This window comes from Cuculus canorus, chromosome 2 (assembly GCF_017976375.1).
Source record: "Cuculus canorus isolate bCucCan1 chromosome 2, bCucCan1.pri, whole genome shotgun sequence".
NCBI classification, from domain to species: domain Eukaryota; kingdom Metazoa; phylum Chordata; class Aves; order Cuculiformes; family Cuculidae; genus Cuculus; species Cuculus canorus.
The window spans coordinates 100,128,400-100,150,356 of record NC_071402.1 but is presented as its reverse complement, the minus strand read 5'-3'; the positions used below and the strand labels follow the sequence as shown (position 1 = coordinate 100,150,356).

Below are 21,957 nucleotides of genomic sequence, written 5' to 3'. Positions count from 1 at the left end.
AGAGTTATATATGTAATAGCAGGGTTTCACTCTGAGTTACAGAAGTTTCGAGGGCGGGGGGAAACAAAGCTCTTTTACATGCTTCCAGCAGGAATCATCTTCTTTAATCCATTAGTTTTTTGGCAGATCCAACAGCTCGGCCAAGTCATTGGCCAGTAGGACTTACCCAGCAACCATGTCATCACCCAGCCATCACCAAATTCTCAAACTTCCACTCCTGAGCTAAAGCCAGCAGCTGGAGAGCTGGCTATTTCTTTGCTTAGAACTGCAGTGACAAGGTGGGGACAGGGAGAATGGCACCACTTAGAAAATCTGTGTGAAGGAGTAGGGGAGAAGACTAAAAAACATGCCATTTTTAGGAGACACTGAACTAGCATTTAAGTTGGACTCACAAAAATTGCACCCAGAAGCCAATCCTTTCATGTGGCTAACCCTTCTCTGAGTACTGAACAGCTGCTAAGGAGTAGCAGGGAATTGAAATGGTTAAGCATCATCAATGAGATGTCAAAGAACTCTCAATGGTTGCTTCCCACCTTTAACAGTATCTACAGGTTACAGAAATTGTTGCATACTCTTCAACTTAATACAGAGTGTGAATCATGGATCATCTGGGCTGCTGCAGCACTGAGTTCACATGCTCTGCTCACACAAGAGCAAAGGAGCTAGCTTACCAGAGAATGGGATGAGAGATGTGTTAGACAGGAGAGGTTTCCCTTGGAAAAAACTTTTTGTCATTTTAACGAGAGCCAGTGAGGCTCCCTAGTATAACTGAAAAGAAATATTCATCAAGGATATGACAGAGAAAAAATTAGCCAAGTACTTAAAAATAAATTAGCTTTCCTTATCAAAGCAGAACACTTCCTTCAGCATGATTCCAACACAAATGTCAGGTGCACTTAAGGAAGAGCATGTGCTAATTCAGGTAAGGAACCATGTATAAAGTAAATGAATTACCAAAACAAGCATCAGAGCAAGGCTGAAAAGAGTAACTGCACTAGAAACCAATGTAACAGTCTGAGTGAATGAAATCGGAGTATCAGTCAAATAAGATTCTTCTGTCTTTAAGAGGGAGGCTTTGTCTGGAAACATCCATTTATTTTGAAGTTTTGATGCATTTTAAAAGCAGTTAATACACTGTAAAATAAGTTAATACACTGTAAATACAGAGATTAAAATCTTATAAACCATTAGAACTCCAGGGCAGGTTAATGAATACAATACAGCAGATCCATTTCAGCTATTGGAATGAGTATATTGAGAAATCAGTCTGATAGGTTTGTCTTTGTATGACTGGTAGGTGCAAGCTATAACCATAGAAGCTTCCTTTAAATCAGGAAGAATCCACGGAGGGGTTTGCACTTCCGCGAAAATATAATTCTTCCTTAAAAATAATTACACTTTAATTTAATTAAGCTAGTGCTTAACCTGAACAAAATTAAAAAAAAAAAAAAAAAAGAAGAGAAAGCAACCAATAAAAAACTGGAAAGGTCTAGGAAAAGTTAACAACTAATTGCAAAAGGAATATTGCACTGTTACTGGAGAAATGCATTTATTTAACATGGATACATTGGGGATGGTGCAAAATGCAGGTATACATGGTTGAATGCTCACTATAGATTCTTCCTAAGTTAAAAGAATTTTTTGTAATGAAGGTGAATTGCCAAAAGAAAAAAAATTGACTTTGAATATACCATTCCATATCACACTGTATTAGAATCAGACAACAGTTTTCAGCAGAAACGCCCCTTTTTACTGCAATGTAAAAACTGCTGGTTTGTATCAAATTTGAAAACTATCTTCAATCCAAAGAAAGTAACACGAAATGTTATAATTGATCAGTAATGTCCTGTGCTACCTGGATGAACTAGTGTGAGGTAAGGGGTTTCTCCTCTCATTGCTATTATAAGCAAGCCAAACTTGTCAGTTTCTGCAGTACAACACATACACCTCAAGGACAGACAATTAGCAGAACTAGGTGCAGTCAAAGACTGTTCAGCCTTGCTTCTGAACTGCACATTCAGGTGAAAAAAGAAAGAATAAGTTGCTCTATTTCCTGCTTTGAGAATCCCACAGTTGCTCTTATTTTGCATTGAGGTTTAGATATTCCTTCTGAAGTAACACTTGCAATTCTTGTTTTCACTCCAGTCTTCTGCAAGGAGAAGGGAACTTGTTTTCAGACTTTTAAAGGAACTAGATACTAGGACTGCAATCTCAGTTTGGTATTCAAGTATTGGAGTTAATTATATGCATGCATTCTTAGAAACACCTGATCACTATTTGGCTGTTATTTGTTGGTCTGGTATGCAATTTAGAGTCTACACTTTAACAGTTCCTCCCTGCTGTGTGTCCTTAATGCTTCAAAAATAACTGACCAGGGATAGAAACATCTAGATGAGCATCTGCTTAAAGTACTCAGAGTACTTTGCTAATTAACCAGAACCTAGCCTCTCTTTTTTAACCTGTCAAAGGGCTGCTTGTCAATGCATCTTAAAAGGCCTGTTTTGCACCTCTGTTCCACTGTTACCAGTTGATTTAAACTTTTTACTTAGCAGATTCTCTTCCACTGTATCCGTAATAAAAATACCTCTGTTCTAGATACGCCCATGTATACACAGCCTAATCTGGAGGTGCATCCAGGGTGAATGGCTAAGCTCTAGCAGCATTAAGCTTTGCCTGGGGGCAGAGAGCACAAGAAGTCAGAACACATCTTCATCCTGAACAAGCAAGAGAAAGGATTAAATAGGGCTTTTTCCATTTGCCCTTTCCTCCACCTCACGATTGACTTCCACTGTCATTTGTCCTTTCTCAATCATTTGTCTTTTATTTAAAGCTTGCATTGGTCCTTGGAAAAGGTGGAAACTGTTCAGAGATGACAGCTGTTCTGGTGCAGCACACTGCACATGAAAGTTCAACCTTTCACATGGATATTCTGCACTCTCCTTTCCACAGGGCCCAGATAAGCACTGAAGGCAAACTTCCATTTGTATGTACTTTGCTGGGAGCACTGGATATGGTCGTAGGATGGTGAGGAGTCCAGGGAGGTCTCTGTAACCAACAAGAAACCACAGCTTCTCCTTCCCTTACAAAGCAGCTAACCTTCCTGCATGTCTCACAAAGTACTATTTGTAACTCTTTGAAGCTCAGTGCACAGAACTAAAGCTATGGATATTTCTATATGTGAAGTCAGTTCCTCATTACACACCGTTGTTGATCAGGGGTGACATTATAACCTGCTTTCCTCAGGTAGTCTCAGGATACTAGTGACACTTCAGCAGAACAGGGGGTGATGGCCATGTCTGACCTTATAAGTGCCCAAGATGACCTGCAAATTCAAATTCAAGTCAGGATGATCATGATAATGCCTCTGTAGGAAAGATATGTTTTGTATGCTGCACTTGAAGTATGTTCATATGAATAGCAGCAGGGGACTGCCTAATAGCTGTGTTTCTCTACTGGTGATACCAATACCACCTTACAGTCCTTTAGTTTGGCCATCTTTGGTTCCAGACATATTTATCAAGATCCTAGCCACAATAACAGCTTGCTACTGGAAAAACATTGCTTCCCTACTGAGTTAGAGAATGAGTCAGTGTTAACCTCTGAAAAAAGCTTTGTTGGTGTTTAGCTCTGCTATAGATAATGTATTTTAACTTTGCAGGCCCCAAGGTTCTCAACTGAGGTTACACCTATACTAAAAAATTATAAGGATCGGGGTAGAGGCATAAGCAGAAATAGTGTGACTGTTTGATTGCTGAACTATGCCCTAGCACTGTTCTGGTCAGTGCCACCTTGTTGAAAGATTTTTACCAGACAGTGGATAGCTCTAGGCTTGCTTTATTCACAGCTCAGAGTTGGGCCATAACCTCAGTGAATGGCAAAAACCCACACAAAATCATCGGATATTTATACATTTTAACATAGCATTATACGATAGATATTTACTGTAAAAAGTTCTTGGTGTTTTTCCACATGCTCCTAGTTCTTCATTCTTTGTTAACTCAAAAGTCCACAAAAGTCCACCATGATAATTCAGCTCCACTGTCTCGTTTCGGTTCTCCCTCCAAAGTGATGCTTCAACGGGTCATGTTCCAGTCATATCTTCTTTCTTGAGACACATCTATTCACCTTTAAACTTCAAAGAAAAACCTCAAGCTGTTCCATCAAATTATACCCATACCTAGTCTATGCCTATATTAAAAAATAGGTAAGTCTGATATTTCTTACATAATCTGTTGATTCAGCTGGACTGGGGCTATACATGGGACATTTGAACAGTGTTCTTGTAGTTGTCATAAAGATTATTTTCCAACATCTATTCTTATTATATTCCTAATACAATACTGTCCTTATCACAATCAGCTATCAATAAATCTAAGTCCTACATGGATATATTTATCATATTTTCTCATTTCCCTTAACACACGTCTAACCTTTCAGTCAGTGCCTTGGGGTATGTTTGGGGGGACAGCATGTACTAACAACTGCTGCTGCAGACAGTCTGAAGGAGCCACCCTACTTTGGAAAAGAAAGGTTTAATTATATCAACTCAATGCTTAACCACTGTGTCTGGTCTCGGGGCTAACAAGAGTCCTCACCTAACTGAAAGCGGAGAATGCAGGACACACACCAACACATCTTTATGGCTTTTTGCCAGGCTTCATATACAACCCTTCTGCAAACATCCATTTATACAATCCATATTCCCAGTTTCCTTCAGGGAACATTGCCTTACCCAAATGGTTTCATACTGTATATAGACATATTGTGCCATCCCTTTGCCCTCCTTATTCAACAGTGCTGAGAACATTGGTTGGGGAATGAAGTGGCTATTCACACAGCTGGGAAGTTTCAAACCTGTGAGAAATAAAAGGCCCTGGTATGATAATCCTGTACAACTGACAACTAGTACCATGATGCCTTATATTAGCAAACAGGGCAACACAAATACTTGCCCATGTCTTTACTCCAGCACTTGGCAGATCAGGCATAGCATTCATGTGTTTACAGTCTACCTGTTCAGAGTACTGAACAGCTTCCAGCTTCCACTACTTTGCAAAGTCTCTATCATTATAGAAAAGCCATTCTTAAACTCAACTCAGTCATTTTTAATTCTTGATCTCAAGCATCCAGGATTCAGAAGTAGCACATATCAGGAATATATGGTAAGTAGTCTTGAAGTCAAGTCATTCACAAGTCAAGGTATTTCAAACATATCCTGAGACTGTTTGCCTCCATTGCTAGGATAGCCAAAGCCAAAACCACTGTTCTGGCTAACTGGCTAATAAAATTACACTAAAATTTGCTATGGCAAAGCTGACCTTAGTAATTAAAACATATACCACTGACAATGCTTGAACACCGGGAGGCTTTTCATCCTTGAGGCAGCAAAATGCCCATATTGACCTCTATTTTCATCCAACTAAAGCTTATAGAAGTTGAAAAGAGCAGATGTAAGACGGCTGTTTTTGCAAAGGGTTCAGATCATGCTAAAGGTGATGTCATGCATTAATCCATATGAACTAGAAAAATCCACATACAGACTCATCATCTGTATGTGGACGATGTATGTGGACGATTTTTTACTCATTGTAAAAAAGTCCAAACTTACTAATAGCCAGAGTTTATTGAGATTCACAGACTGAATGTTTATTTGTTGTCTTTGTCCCTGCTTTCCTGTAGTTTGATGTATCTTAGAATGGTAATTTAGATTGGAAGTGATCTCAGAAGGTCATCTATTCAACTCCCTGCTCAAAGCATAGCTAAGATAATTCCCAAGTTAGCATCTTCTCAAACTGCAGGCAGAAGAACTGAAGGTGCATCAGTGTGCGCAGATGTCTCTGTCTCTATTTTGAAGAGACAAGATGTTAGTGTCTGTGCATGTGCCGTGATACTTTTCTGTTAGGGCAGGAAAGTATCTAGCTGATGGACAGAAGTAACTGTGATTGAAGTCAGAACAGATATGTAGCCTAGGCTTCTCAAAATGTGTCTCCTGAAGAAAGGCCTCCATTTTTACAAATAAAAGGTTGGGGGAGAGAAGCAAGATAAGTTAGTTGTATCTAACTCACTCATCTCCTAATCTCCATATTTTTTTGGGGGAAAAAAAGTAGAGTCAACCCACCCAACCTAGTTATTGATGTATATCAGAGGACACTGTAAGTCTTAGGCACACACTGGCGAAGTCCTATTCTTAGTTGAGTGCCACACAGTACAAGACAATAAGCTACTCATTTCATCAAAGTTATTGAATTCCAGTATCTTACAAAAACACAGTTCCTCATCACCAGGAGAAAAGGTACAGACAGTGGCCTAGAAGAGGGACCAAAATAGACACAGACGATCCTTCTATCAGTAAGAAATAAGGTGTGAAGGGAGAAGGGCAAGAACAGCCAAAAGGACTGAGGAGGAGGAACAATAATGCAGCGAAGTTGTGATGAACTCTATGAATGAGAAGTTAGAAGAAAATAGCAAATTATTAGCTCTGTGTGGGATCTATAACAGCAACTCTGACAGTGGTAAGCAAGCTAGTCTATAGATTGGGCCTATTTAAGGGACAGTGAACTCAGAGATGTTTGTGGAGAGCAGCCTAGTCAAATCCAACAGATGTCAAACACAATGATGAAAAGGATTTATGTATCCACGTCCAAAATTCGTGATCCAGTGTTCATTCATGTGACATGAATTTCCTCTCAGCCACTGGTAAATATCCACAGGCAACTATGCTTCCATTGACTGTGGACAATTGAAAAGCAAGAATCTCTTTCTGTAGCCCATGAACAAGAATTGTCAGATATTGAAGTATTAATAGCACCAATAGGAAGAACTCAAGAGTAGCGCTCAAAATATCTTGTCTTGCAAGTAAGTCTGTGACCACAAATCCCTTGGGCATTGAACTTAGATTTCCCTCAAAGATGATTGGTTAAAAGGTAGCAACTTCCAGGTATGCTTTTGCAGAAAAGCTCTCATTCTACATCTTACAATCTGTTATTTTTTAAGTGACTATCTCTCTACACATTATGCAGAGAGCTTAAGCACCCAACAGTAAAAATCTGCAGTGATAAGACTTGAGTTGCCTTAATCTACAAGTTACTTCTAGTCTACTGAAGCCTATTTTAATGAAAGACAGGTGTCAAGATAAGAAGTAAAGCAGCAACTTTTTGCTGTCCAAAATTACACCCTGCTCCAAAGTTCACATGCAAGAGAAGCCCAAAGTAAAACACAGAAGGTGAATGTGGTATCAAGCCACCGATTCCACTGCTTCCGGGAGAACTAGTCAGTGTCTTTTGTTACTATCAGTAGTGCCCAGTAACAGCTGTGACTCTTCCATCCAAGACAACTCAGAAGCATGCAGAGCAATTAGCAAAGAACAGCATAGAAGAGGACAGGAACCTGCTGAGACTGAATTATGGCTTTACAGGTTTAGGTAGCAATGATCAAATACACATTGCATTTTAGAGTCAAGTGGTTTATGGTGGTTCCCTTTTCATAAAACTTCTTCCTCATTTTGCTGAGAGGAAAACAATGTCCAGAGAACAAACTATGACTATTCATCAAGGGTAAGGCTGTCTGGAAAAACCCAGCTTCATGTGTTACAAGTGCTGTCATGACTAAGGCACGGCACTGCTGAAGAGAAAAGAGGATTTCACTTTTCTGGTAACAGAACTGTGCCCAAAGGATTCTGCTCCCAATTCACTTGTGGAAGAAAAGCTTCATAGAAACTGATCTACTTTAGAGTAGGTTAAAAATAGATTAACATGGAATTCCATGGGAGTTAAAGTTTACCTAAGTCAGTTCAACCAGATGCAAACAACTTAGCACTCCACATAGAATCATAGAATCATTCAGTTGGAAAAGATCTTTGAGATCATCAACTCCAACCATACTTGTCTACTACTAAATCATGTCCCCAAGCACATCTACCCGCCACATTCCACATTATTCCTTGTGCCCACCCTCATTATCATAAAGCCCCACAGACAGCACAACAGATCAAAAAAAAACCCACAAAGTAAAAGATACTTGTTCCTTGCTGACTTTGCTCTTGATTTGGCCTCTGTGGGATAAGATATGGGAAAGTGTCAGTGTCAGGGAGGGTAGAATCACATAGCCACAGGTGCAGAGAAGAGTAGCGCTTGCTTATATTGTCAAGGTACTGCACTCTAATGTACAGGCCACCTACTGCACTGTGAAAATGAAACAAAATCTCAGAGCTGATTGCTAAGTGGGCTCTGCCTATTTTGTGCACTGAATAAGGCAAAGATATGGTAGATATGATCACAGATTTTATAAACATACTAAAAAGTGTAAATCCAAGTGCAAATGGGGCATGAGTAACCCCAGTTCTGGCAGTTTTGAGTGCTTTGCTTCACAGCATTGGACACTTTTTTATATTGTAGGGTTTTTGTGTATGTATAATCTATGACATTTTTTGTGCACATAAGCATAACTCCTTTTATCTCACCTCCAGGATAATCCTACAAGTGTTATGATGCTTTTCTTCTTATCCAAGCCAACAGAACAAACTTATTCTGGGATATTTGTAGGGCAATCCATTTTTGAGAGTTGATTCAATCAGAAACTAAAGTTGTATTAAATAAACCCCACTGTGGTATGTGGCTAGTCTTCAAAATGTAGTACACAGTTCTTTGATCTTCAGCAAAGTTCTAAGAAACACTGTATCCTGGAAAAAAAAAGAAAAAGCATTCAACTTCTCAAGAAAATCTGTTCTTCTAATAACTAAGAGCGCAATAGACTTGACTTCAACTATAGCAAAAAAAAGAAGTGACATTCTCTATAAAACTAAACTGCAACAGAATGATACTCAGAGATTCTCTAACTCTAATGCTTTGCCCTAGCAAATATTGAACATTCATTGAGCTCTTCATTTTCTGTTAGTGACTAGTTAGTTAAACTAAAAAGATCTCCTTGCCACTGGATGTTTTTCCTTTCCCATCTTTTTTTCTTAATTAGATCAAATATATATGTATTCTTACTACCACCATTTCCATTATTTTGTTGGCACAATAATCCAATTCCATGATAGACATTTTCCTGACATTCATTTAAAATGTTCATTTTTTCCCTTAATTTTATGCTATCTTTAACTTAGGAAGTGACACATTTCTCCTCATTTTTTTTGCAATGATCCTCTTTAAACATCACTGACAAAAGGCAGTGTGGTTGGACAGGTGTGATGAAAGCATTTCAGAACTCCTATTGCAGAATTTATGGGATATGTAGAACTTTGATTTAACCAGACGCAAGACAGAGGTCAAGTGTGACTGGATAGTATCTCTTTAATCTCAGTTTCGACTACTGACCCCTCTTGATTTGAGGAATGGGAAGTGCTTGCCATGACAGCAGTGTCAGGAAATTTAAACATCCTCTCAGACTTCAACAGAATTATTTACCTTCTAGTGTCAGCTTCCTCTTGCATTTCCTGTTTTGTGGCTTGTGATGGTCTCTACATAGTTTAAGAGCGTTTAACCACTGAAATGGTGATACACATTTGGTCATCAACATTCATGTGACAGATGTATTTTCTGCTTCAGGACATACAATTTTTTAAACTCCTTGGTATTTTCTGCTTCCATTATGTGCCTTTCCTTTCCGTGTTAATAGGCTAAGACACTACTCCTATACTGAGGTCCAGTTCAGCAGATCTGAGTTCCTCACAAGTGTGCAGAGAAACTGTATGATGTACTAGCATGTTTGTTTAAAAAAAAAAAAAAAAAAACAACTTTTTTATATTCCCTTTTGCACAGTCACTTAAATTTGAAGCTAACTGGCTGAAAGAGGCCGGTGATTTGTATGCTGCCCCCAGGAAGGTAGCACACAGTTAATTTTGCCAGATGAATGCAGAGCCATTTGCGAAGTCAGGCAACACTAGGTGTCCAGAATATATGATCCATTCTAGTAGCCAAAAGGCTTGGTTAGAGTAAGAACTGCTGAATGGCTTCACTAGTTGGACAGCCAGCAACCAGACATCTGTGCTTTGGGTTCTGCTCACAGCCCAGCCCAACGTGGCACAACACAACTTCACTATTCTGCCAAACACCAAAGGGGGGTTTGCGAACTGTTCGTTAGTATCAGTAGAAACAAGCAATGGAGAGTAAGACTAGAATCCAACATCTATTGATTCCCAATTTAAAAGATAAATGAAAAAGCGTTTTCCATGTCAAACAGAAATATTTTACCAGACGCAGGCAAACAAATTTACATAAGTAAATTCTTAATTGGTGTTGTCACCGGCAGGGAAAATAGGTATGAAGGACATGATAGAAATTGTTTACTTTTTTAGATTTTGGAATTCAGAATTCTAAGTCTGATTAAAAAAAAAAAAGGTTTAAAAACTTAAACTTAAACTTTATTGATACAGTATCAATAGAAGGTCATTCCTGATTGTGACTTCTCATTTTTTCTCACTTTATATTAGCAACTGGCATCGTTCCAAAGCATCCTAGTTAATATTTTATGTTCCATGAAATACATCATGAGCACCATATACATACATAGACAAGAGTATTTCTTTATCCGAAGACACGAGAACTAAATATTTGCTTAGTTTGATTTTGTATACAGTTATTCGGATTTGAATAATCAGTAATCAACAACCCCACTCAGAAAATGATGATCCAACCTGGAAAACTGCCTGAAGATAGAACAGAAAGCACGAGAAGAAACAAAGCATTCCAGACTGAGTAAGAACATTGGGTTTCTTGTGTGAGGATATTTCAGTCGTTACTGTCTCAAAAAAAAAAAAAATCTGCTTTATAATTTTGTTTACTAAGGCTACAATTTAAAAATAAATCCTCCCAAGTGTTTCATGGTGTGGATGGAATATTTTTTTCCATAGTTTCTCACTACTTTTTCATCCTTACTCTGCTCTTCAAGCGTTATGCTTTTGGCTAGTTGTATTTTAGCACCAGCATTCTTGCTACATTCTTAAGTTCTAAAAAGAGGCATTTTCCCCGGCAATCTAGTATCCAGTCTAATAAGACTTCTTTGATAGAAGTCAATCTTTGTCATTACACTTAAGGGACATGGCTGATGAAAAATCTTCTCTCATTCCTGGTTTGCAGGGTTAATGAATTTTAGCAGTTTATCTCCATAGAGAAACAGAAAGAGCAAGTTCTTATTGTTTGCAACCAGCAAATGTTGGTAAAGAGAATTCTGATACTCAGAAATGAAAACAGGATTAAATATTAACTTTGTATAGGTCCAGTGATCAAGTCTTCCCTGTTAATAATGTCACTTGGAAATGGACAAATAACCAAAGACTTAATCTTAAAATTATATATTCTTGGAAAGAAGTTAGAAACTTATCCGCTCAGGGACTGGTAAAGGACAAAGCTCTACAACTGATTTCCACCATCTCTTCACTGAATAATTTCTCATCTTATTGAAAGAGATCTTTCATCTATTTTTCTCTTATTTGATTTTTATTCCTGAGCAGATACAAACTCCATTTCCCGATTCAAAGGAACAAATCCCTTTTTAGAACACACTACAGAGAATGTCCATATAATTTTTGTGGAAAGCTCAAAGCACAGCACCTTTAGAGTGAACTCTAGGTATTGTTAGCAAAGGAATAAGTGAAAACTTACAGAAAACACTGCTAAGAGAGACTACAGACATGGGATTTTCAAACAACCAGGCAGAACCTGAACTGTCATAGAAAGTTTGACATTATCATTTCAGCTTATATACAGTCACAAGCACTGAAGAATGACAGTGAATGGGGAACATGTGGCAAGTTTAGAAAAGCTGCAGCAAACCAGGCAATTCCTATAGCACGCTATAGAAGAAACTCTTTCTTCTCTCATTCCCAGTTTGCAGGGTTAATAAATGAGTGCTAGGAAATAATCATTACTGAAGATGTGTTATTTTTTTCTCTTTTTTCTTTTTAATTGTGGGTTCACACCTAACTGACTATTAATTTAAAATATTATTTTAGTGACAGAGAAAGCGTCATTAAAAAACTGATTTCTGTTTTAAGGATGACTAATATTTAATCCAAGCTGGAATCTGGATCCTCAGATATAATGATTTGGGGTTTTAGCAGTTTATCTCCACGATATCCACCCCCTGCTTTAAGAAATGTATTGTCTGTAATGAGCCCTAATTCCATGGAAGCATCCAGGTCTCTCAAACCCACAGGATGCGCACCTGCATCTGTACAAAGAGATACAATAGGAAAACCTCATGATCTGTGCATTGCTACAGATATAGTACCTTTGGATTAGTTAATGTGCTCCTTCCTCACACAGATCTAAACTGAGTCCAATCTCAAAACTGGTTTAAATGTAGGAGGAAACTGAGCTTTCTTGAAAAGCAGAATGTCATAAATTATTGCTTAGATCATCAGCTTGGTATGAGGAATAGCATTCAAGCAGGTAAAAGCTGTACTTTCATAGGAAAAAAAAAGTATCCTTTCTCAATTAAAGGTAAGCTATTTAATGCATCTATTCTTCACTGTAGTCATAGTTCAGATACTTATGCAACTTCAGGGTTGCTATAGCAATAGGAGGCCTTCAGATAGATAATGATGTACAGTTTAAAGTGATTTCCAGACCCTGTTGATGTGGGCTTCTTTGCTTCTAGTAACCCCTCCCTAAACTAGTTCTTCTTCGTCACTTCTGTGTTTAGCAACACGTCTTGGACTACACGCTTCTTCCGTACTTTCAGCATAAATTAGATCTCTCTTAATGAGACTTACAATCAATACCACTCTCTTTGAATACATTCATATCTGATTTCAAATGAAGATATGTATCATCTGTGCAAGAAACATCTGTTGGACTCTACAAGCTGGAATGAAACACTGAGTTTGAAGGGTTTAACAGCAGCAGTGCAAAACTGTCATCATTGAGATCTGCTCAATTGCCAAGTAAGAACTTACAGCACTATAATGTAATCACAAACCTACCAGTTACATAAGAAGGAGTGCTAGCTGGAGGGATCAAGCCGCTGCATCTGACGCGGTATATTGCTGTGCTGCCCAGTTCATAACCCTGAGATATGGATCTAGTTTGTTTCACAAACATTGAATTAAAATTGAAAAAGGTTTCACATGTCTTAAGATTTAACTAGCCTTCTGTTAACAGAGATGATTACCTGGGTTTTCAATAAATCAGATCTCACTGCAGTTTTGGAGGCACTGATGAGGCAAATAAAGCAATATTTATAATGTTTATGAGTAATTCTGATTATTTTATAAAGCACTGACTTCCAAAACATATTTTCTTTTGCTTGTCTCTGATTTAGCAAGACCACAGGTCTCTGCTAAACTTTCTGATTTCTGTGCTTATAGAAATTGCATGCTAATAAGAACTTTGATCCTTTCTGTCCTTGTTTGAGTAAAACTGCCTGCGAAAATTGAGGACTGGAGGGATGGGGTGATGGAGGGATGGATGTTTGCTTGTTTGGGGGTAGGTAAGTGTGAAAATAACTTATTCTGTTGCTTGGGTAAATGTTACATATTCAATATTTTACCTCTTGCCAAGTTCCTGATGAATATAATTTGTAAAAATCATGATGCACTGAACAGTTCTTAAAAAACATACAAAATGTAGCTAATCACTACAGAGAGAAAACTATAAAAGCTGCAAATGAAGTTTTGCAACACCTTTATTTCCTCTTGCTTTACCACAAATTGTGCATATTTTCTTGCTGAGATATTCATTAGAATTCCTTATTACCCTGACACGGTATCTCTTATATTGAAAGACTAATAAAGCTTTTAATGGTCAACATTAATAATATTGCCTACCACACTTCCATACATTTTTACTTTAAAAGCTAAAAAAATGTTATTTATTAATGCCCACTTTGTTAAGTAAATAAGCTTATAATGCAAGAACATTCATATCCTTGATCTTAGTTAAAGGCAAATCTAACAAACAATTAATTATGTATAATCTTCTATCATCTCACCATAATTGGAGTTGTGGCAAATCATTAACTTATGAAACAAATGAGGCTTGGCAAAATGTTTTTTCTTGCGCATTCTTCTAAATAAACTTCCATTAACTACATTATTTCCACTCTCAGTAAGCACTGGGAAAACAAAGATGGATTAAAGTATGACAGAAATGTTCTGAAGGATTGCCTCACATTAAATGAAGAACAATGTTTCATACATTCAGTAAAAATGTCATAAAGATACAATGGTAAGGAGTTGCTTTCTATTGAACTTGGCAAATTGGTACACTGAAGTATTTTTCATGTTACCGTGGCAGAAAAAGGCCAAGCAGTTATTGTCATTTTGAAAAATCCAAAACTGCAGAAGAGTTACTTTCTTCCTAAATAAAATGTCATTTTACAGAGAGGCGTATATTGGAAACTATTTGCTGACTATGTCATGGTCTAACTAAACCTCATTTGTCTAACTAGCATACTTAGGGATGAATGCAACTAGGCACAGTCATAAAAAAGATCTTATTATCTTTGGATTGGAATTCAATTGTTTGCAGACAGAGGGAGAAACTGATTATTTAAATCTTCTTAGGATATCTTTTTGGTTTGTATTTTTTATCTAACTCCTCCATCTAGGATAACAAAAAAAGACAGATTTTATTCATTATCAAACAGAATATGTATTGTGAACTACTGGGCAACTCAACAAGTAAATCAAAGTACCTTTCACATAACCCTCCTAAAGGTAGAGTCATATGCAGACCAACAACCCCCCTCCTTGCATTAAAACTAGTTATGAAGTTCATATGAAGGAACAGGAATACCAAAACACTGGAAGAGGAGAACTGACTGCAGAAGTAATAGTGGTGGAAAGATAATGAAAAAACATAGGGATGAATCATACAGTAACAAGGGGGAGCCAATGGGAGAAGGTGCAGGCATGCACCTTCATATCAGTGACCTTCCAACAAGAAGAAGATTTAATTGTCTACCATTGTACTTTTATCATCAAAAGTCTGTACAGTAATCAGAAGTTCCTAGACCCTACCTTAACCAGAAGCTGCAGTCATAAAAATTTGGAAACACGGAGCAGAAGCATGTCAAGAAAAGTCCACCAGGACTCCTACGTCCTCCACAGAGCTACTTTCCAGCTGGTCAACTCCTAACCTGTACTGATGCAGGGGGTTGTTTCTCCCAAGACGCAGAAGCCTTCGCTTGCCTTTGTTGAACTTCATTAAGTTAACTTCATTAAGCTCTACCCAACTTTCCAGCCTGTCCAGGACTTGTTGAGTGGCAGCACAGCCTTCTGGTGTATCAGCCGCTCCTCCCAGTTTTGTATCATCAGCAAACTTGCTGAGGGTGTACTCTGTCCCCTCATCCAGGTCATTGAAGAATATGCTGAACAAGACTGGGTCCAGTACTGATCCTTGGGGAACATCACTAGCTACAGGCTTCCAGCTTGCCTGGCAAGATCATGGAACAGATCCTTCTGGAAACACTGCTGAGGCACATTGAAAATAAAGAGGTGACTGGTGACAGTCGACAGGGATTCAGTAATGGCAAATCATGCCGGACAAGATTGGTGGCTTTCTATGACAGAGATACAGCAATGGTGGATGAGGGAAGAGTAACTTACATCATCTACCTGGCCTTGTGCAAAGTATTTGACACCATCCAGCATGACGTTCTGGTCAATAAATTAGAGAGATTTGATGGATTGACCACTCAGTGGATAAGGAATTGGCTGGATGATCACACTCAAAGAGTTGTGGTCAATGGCGCAATCTCCAAGTGGAGACCGGTAACGAGTGGCATTCCACAGGGGCTGGTATTGGGACTGGTGTTGTTTAACATCTTTGTCGCAGACACAGACAGTGGGATTGAGGGCACCCTCAGAAAGTTTGCCCACAACACCAAGCTGTGTGGCGCAGTTGACACACTGGAGGGAAGGGATGCCATCCAGAAGGATCTGGACAGGCTGGAGAGGTGGGGCTGTGCAAACTTCATCAAGGCCAAATGCAAGGTCCTGCACCTGAACTGCGGCACTCTGAAGCACAATCACAGGCTGGGCAGAGAATTGATTGAGAGTAGACCTGAAAAGAAGGACTTGGAGGTGCTGGGGGATGAGAAGCTCAATATGAGCTGGCAACATGCACTGGCAGCCCAGAAAGCATCAGCAGCCCTGGCTGCATCAAAAGAAGTGTAGCCAGCAGGTTGAGGGAGATGATTCTGCCCCTCTACTCTGTTCTCATGAGACCTCACCTGCATTCAGTTCTGGAGTCCTCAGCACGGGAAGGAATGGATTGGTTAGAGTGAGTCCAGAAGATGGCCACAAAGATGGTCAGAGATCAGGAGAACCTCCCATACCAGAACAGGCTGAGAGAGTTGGGCGTGTTTAGCTTGGAGAAGAGAAGGCTCTGGGGAGACCTTACAGCAGCCTTCCACTGCTTAAAGAGGGGCTACAGGAAAGATGGGGAGGGGCTCTTTATTAGGGAGTGCAGTGATAGGACAAGTGGTAATGGTTTTAAGATGAAAGAGGGCAGGTTTATATTAGATATTAGGAAGATTCTTTTTCCTGAAGGCACTGGCACAGGTTGCCCAGAGAAGTTGTGGATACCCCATCCCATGAGATGTTCGAGACCAGGTTAGATGAGGCTATAAGCAACCTGATGTATTGGATAGCGTCCCTGCCTGTGGCAGGGGCATGGGAACTAGATAATCTTTAAGGTCACTTCTGACCCAAACCATTCCATGATTCTATGATTCTATGAACTAGACTCCGTGTCACTGATCACAGCCCTCTAAGCTCTGCCATCCAGCCTGTTCTCAATCCGTCTCACTGTCCACTCATCTAACCCATGCTTTCTAAGCCTACCTATGAGGATGTCGCGGGAGACAGTGTCACAAGCCTTGCTAAAGTCAAAGTAGTTGATGTTAGTATAAAGTATACATTTTCTAAAAGTAAAGTTGATCCTAGCACATTACTTGAGGATTAGCCTGTTAAGTATTTCTACATATGGATAATTAAACATGTATGCTTGGTGTTGTAAATGTCACTAATTCACTCTAGCATGAATCTATATCAAATCCAGATGTTTAGACCAACATCTGTCACAAAGGACATCTGTCCTTAAAATATTATTTTACAAAAGAAAATGTAACTAGGCTTTCCTTGCTTACCATGTTGATTGTTGCTTGGAAAGGAGTGAATGAATTAATACAAAATAACCTCACTTCAAACTGTTATATTATCAAGATTCTTATCCAGGTGAACAGTACTGTGGGAGAACCAAGGCTTTTTATAAAGGCTGTATTGGCTGAATAACTGCAAGCAAAAAGGAGACATGAGATCATTGTGATATGTATGTGAATACAGCACTGAGGAGTGTGGCGGCTGCTGCTCCGAACGCTACAAACTGGGAAGTCACCATCTGGCAGAGACACTACGTGAAGCCTGAAAGACTGACTGCAGGTAACAACTAGAAGAGCACCTGTGACCTATGTGACTTGTCCCACAGTTGGAGACTTACACAGCAAAAAAACCAAAACAAAAGTAGTGTAAAAGCATATGCTGAGGGACTTGGAACTGATTCAGGACCTGGACATAACAGCCAGGTAATGGAACCAGGACTGGGGGATGGGGCAGGGCTGAGGTGGGGGAGTGGCGGATTCCCAGAGCAAGCAGGTAACTGCTGGGCAAGTGATCAGCTGATCCTAAGAGAGAAGAAGAGAGACTTTCCTCATTCTCTGCCACCCAAGCAAGTGTTAATAAAGCTGCGAATAAAATTAACAATCTCAGCCGTGGCAATTTTCTTCACAGGGTGGGTCCTAGTTGCAACAGACTGTAAGATTAAATAGCATTTCAGACAGCCATTTAGACTGTGCAAGTACGCCTCCGATTCCCAGTTAACTTACCCAGCCAGGTGCAGTGAATGCAGAGACTGAAATAAAACAGGAGCTACCCATGGGGACAGCACCGCTCTCTTCTTGCACAGGAATAAAACTTGCCGGCTGTATTCTTTTTGTGCAGCAGGATGACAAATCCTTTGCTCCTCAAACCGAGGCCAGCTGTAGGACTAGCAGCACATACCATGTGGTCTGTTATCAGTGAATAAGCTGCCAGTGTTTGTGTGTTCCATGCAAAACCCATCTGACAGTCCGCGTAAGAGAGAAGCACTGCAGTGAGCAATGGAATGGCTACACATGTCTCTCCCAGTCCACCTCTGACCCGCACTGTATCCAAAGAGGGGCAATTCCTCAGCTAATGTGGCCTTCCCTCTTGTAATACAAGCAGTACTATTGCAAAAAGTGGAATATTTTGATTTCAGCTGAAGTACAGTCATCTGTTAGTTTCATCTAAGGGATTGTGGTTTTTGAAAGTTAGACAGGATGTCCCTCTAATAAACAAGTTTTAATACGGTGTTTTTCCAGTCATTCTTTGAAGATGACAACGTCTTGTGTGCAGTGTGATCTGAGCTGAACAGATGTCTCTTCTTCTGTAATCCCCTCTGTTTGGAGTTTTCATCTTATCTATAATGCAAGATCAGGCAGAGCCCGCTCCAAAGCTTCAACTGAGCAAGAGTTTTAACTGTAGCGAAATTTCATAATATTAAAATTCGTCCTTGGAAAGTAACAGAAATATCTAAGATTTCTGGGAGAATTTATCTCATGTGTGTAAGCGGTGAACCCGTTCCGTCCCCAGCTCCGTCTCGGGGCACGCGATGGTAAGCGATCGCTCCTCGTGTTCCTCCTGACAAAGGGCGCGCCCTTTTCCAAACTCCAAAACGAGTCTTGAAGAGTTTCTTTGCGCCATTTTCGGTATCACCCTGTTTTGCGGAATCAAACTCAAAAGGAGTTATAAAGCAGGTATGTTTATTTTCAGCGCTGGGGTGCAAGGGGGGTTCTCCTCCTAGCTTGCACATCAACCCGAAACGCGCTAAGCGCTACCCAGGTCCGCCCGAACCTCCCTCCAAAGGCGCCGCTGCCCGGCTGCAATCCTCGCATCCCACGGGCGCGAGTGGGGCCGCGCCCCGCCAGTCACCAGCCCACCCTTTCCCACCAGTCACAGCCCAGCCCCCGCCCCTCCCGCGAGTCACAGCCCGGTGTCCCCCCGCCAATCACAGCCCCGCCCTGCCCCTCCCGCCAATCACAAGTCCGGCCCCGCCCCTCCTGCCAATCACGGCCTGGCCCGCCCTTACCCGCCAATCACGGCCCGGCCTCGCCCCTACCGGCTCCTGTTGTTGTCGGGGTGTCGGCAGCTGCTAGGGCGGAGTCTTCAGTCGGGTGGTTCCGCTACGCAGGCGCGGGCGGTGCTGGCGGCTGGAGCGCCTCTGCGGGCAGAGGGAGGCGCGTGGGCGGCGCCCCCCCCCCCCCCCGTCCCCGCCTTGGCTGCGTGGGGTCGGGACTGGACCATGGCGGGCCCGGCGGGCGCTGGGCCCTGCTATGCGCGGTGGCGGCGCGCGCTGCTGCCCCGCGGGGCGGTCGGTGAGTGCCGCGCGTGCCCCGGGGGCGCGGGTCCCCGCGGCCCTTTCGGAACATGGCGGCGGGGCGGGGCCGGTGCCGCGAGCCCCTTTGTTGGCCGAGCGACGGCGCCGGGGCCGCCCTGCCCCCCGCCCGGTGCGCTGCGAGCGAGCTCCTGCCCGGCAAACCGGGCCGCCGGGAGGCCGGCGGTGCGCGCGCGGTACCGAGCATGCGGGCGAACCAACTCTCCAAGACTCGTTTTGGGCTGTGGGAAGCGAGCGCCCGTGCTCAGGGCAGGGGGACGAGCACCAGGAGCGATCGTCATCCAGCGTGCGCGCTGAGGCAGAGCTGGGGACAGGATGGATTCCCCCGCTTACAGGCGTGGGGATGAATTCTAGAAGTCTTATGCATATTCTGTTACTTTCCAAGGGCCGATTTTAGTGAAATTTCACAAAGTCGAAACTCTTGCTAATTTGGAGTTGGCCCCAGCTCTCTGCTCGACCGTTGCCTTAGAGGTAGGAAGGAAAGTCTAAAGACATCTGTTCAGCACAGATCACACTGCACACAAGGCGTTGTCGTCTTCAAAGAATAAGTGCCTGGGAAAACACTGCTTGAAAGAAAAAAGAGGGGTATTCTCGCTAATTTTCTGTATATTTTTTCCCAGAACTCTTATGCATATTCCTGTGTCAATACATGTTAGATATTCTGCGTAGTTAAGGTAAAAAACTGCCTGAATTTCCATGTCAGATGCTTCAGCTCCGTTACACGCCACGTTGCGTAGTGCTGGCAGCATCTATTTTGAGGGTAGTGCCGTGGTGGTTTGGGTGGGGCTGATGTCTCACCCCTTGGGTCAGACAGCTGACCTGTGTGCTCTGCGTAGGGAAAGAAGATCTTTGAATATTGTACAGTAAAATGGGTTTGTTCCTCCGGCCTTTCGTGTACCTGTGCTCTCTTGTGAAAGAGGTGTTGTTTCAGAGCTGTGCTGCTATGAAGCTAATGCATGCAACAGGAGTTCTTAATAGCATTTAGAAATACAAGAAACAGCACTAATTTTTGTGCTGCTTTTTTTTTTTTTTTTTTTAATGAAAACCACTATCTTGCTCTTCAGTTACCAGTTTGGGCTGTGTCTCTTAAGCTATACAAATGTTACAGACACCCTACTCTAATTGGTTTAAGTTTCACTTTCACCCTTTCACCTGTAATAAGCCAGATGATGATTACAGATACCTCACATTTTATAATCGTCTCACTTCCTAAATTCTTGTGTAGGTGCATTGTATATTGCTTTGGATTTAAAAGAGGAAGTGGAGTAGAAGCGCGACTTCCTTCTTAGTTATAGTTACAGGTTTAAGACATCCCTTGGTCTGGATTTTTACCATGCTGTTCATAATTCAATCTCAGATGATAATCGTGCTGTAAAGAAAGTATTATTTAGAGAAAACAGAACTTACTATACTAAAATACTCTGTTCCTTGCCCATTCTTATTAAAGAAGATGGATAATCTTTGATGTGGAAGTGAAGTATGCTGAAGTTACCTGTGGTGGTTCTCGCGTTCTTTGAAAGGTGTGGCAGACTTTAATTTAAAGCTTTCTTCTGTAACACATCCAGTTTAAATGTTGAAGGAAATTTTACTTTCATTTGAGCTTTGAACATTTTCCTTTTCAATGCCTCTGTCAATCAACACTTTTTACTTAATCTCAGTCATGAAATTGAGGTCTAAAAGCTTTGTGTGAAAACAAGGCAATAGACTTCCATGTGAAAGCTTAAGGATGAAAGTGGTGATGTGCCACCTTTTCTTTAAAGAAAAAAAAAAGGTAAATCTTCTCTATCCATGGGAATAGACTGTTGATCCATAACTCATAGACAGGTCCTTCATAAAGGAATTAATTTGAACATTGTGGTCTTAGATTGACCTTTGTGCAAGGTATGATTTGACTACTGTTACTTAGTACTCTTGCCATGGATTGACAAGAGTTAGGCATTTTCTGATTGTTTCTGATGTTCAGTATGCTAGTGTTATTGCATGAATTAATCATTCTGTGATACAGTTTATGTGGAGATCAGGCATGTAGTGAATGACAACAGCTAGCTGAACAGTATCATAGAATCATAGATTCACCAGGTTGGAAAGAACCCACTGGATCATCGACTCCAACCATTCCTAACACTCCCTTAAACCATGTCCCTAAGCACTTCATCAACCCGTTCCTTAAACACCTCCAGGGAAGGTGACTCGACCACCTCCCTGGGCAGCCTGTTCCAGTGCCCGATGACTCTTTCTGTGAAGAATTTTTTCCTGATATCCAGCCTGAACTTCCCCTGGCGGAGCTTCGGGCCATTCCCCCTTGTCCTGTCCTCAGTCACTTGGGAGAAGAGGCCAGCTCCCTCCTTTCCACAACCTCCTTTCAGGTAGTTGTAGAGAGTAATAAGGTCTCCCCTCAGCCTCCTTTTCTCCAGGCTAAACAACTCCAGCTCTCTCAGACGCTCCTTGTAAGATTTGTTCTCCAGCCCCCTCACCAGCTTTGTTGCTCTTCTCTGGACACGCTCCAGAGCATCAACATCCTTCTTGTGGTGAGGGGCCC

At 41.1% G+C, this 21,957-nt stretch overlaps 1 protein-coding gene and 1 long non-coding RNA gene across 2 annotated transcripts in view; one reads left to right on the top strand and one right to left on the bottom strand.

Moving 5' to 3' along the window:
- Positions 1-179: 179 nt before the first annotated feature.
- LOC128851092 (uncharacterized) lies at positions 180-19,282 on the bottom strand. Its single transcript, XR_008448348.1, has 3 exons — positions 19,143-19,282; positions 17,830-18,740; positions 180-8,677 (listed from the first exon to the last, which is right to left on the bottom strand). It is a non-coding gene; the product is annotated as an uncharacterized LOC128851092 (long non-coding RNA).
- A 15-nt stretch (positions 19,283-19,297) lies between these two features.
- Positions 19,298-21,957, top strand: part of LOC104055753 (TGF-beta receptor type-1) — a 33,533-nt gene continuing 30,873 nt past the window's right edge. Inside the window, 1 exon segment of the mRNA XM_054057116.1 lies at positions 19,298-19,398. Within this exon segment, the coding sequence (XP_053913091.1) occupies positions 19,326-19,398 (73 nt within the window). The 5' untranslated portion in view covers positions 19,298-19,325.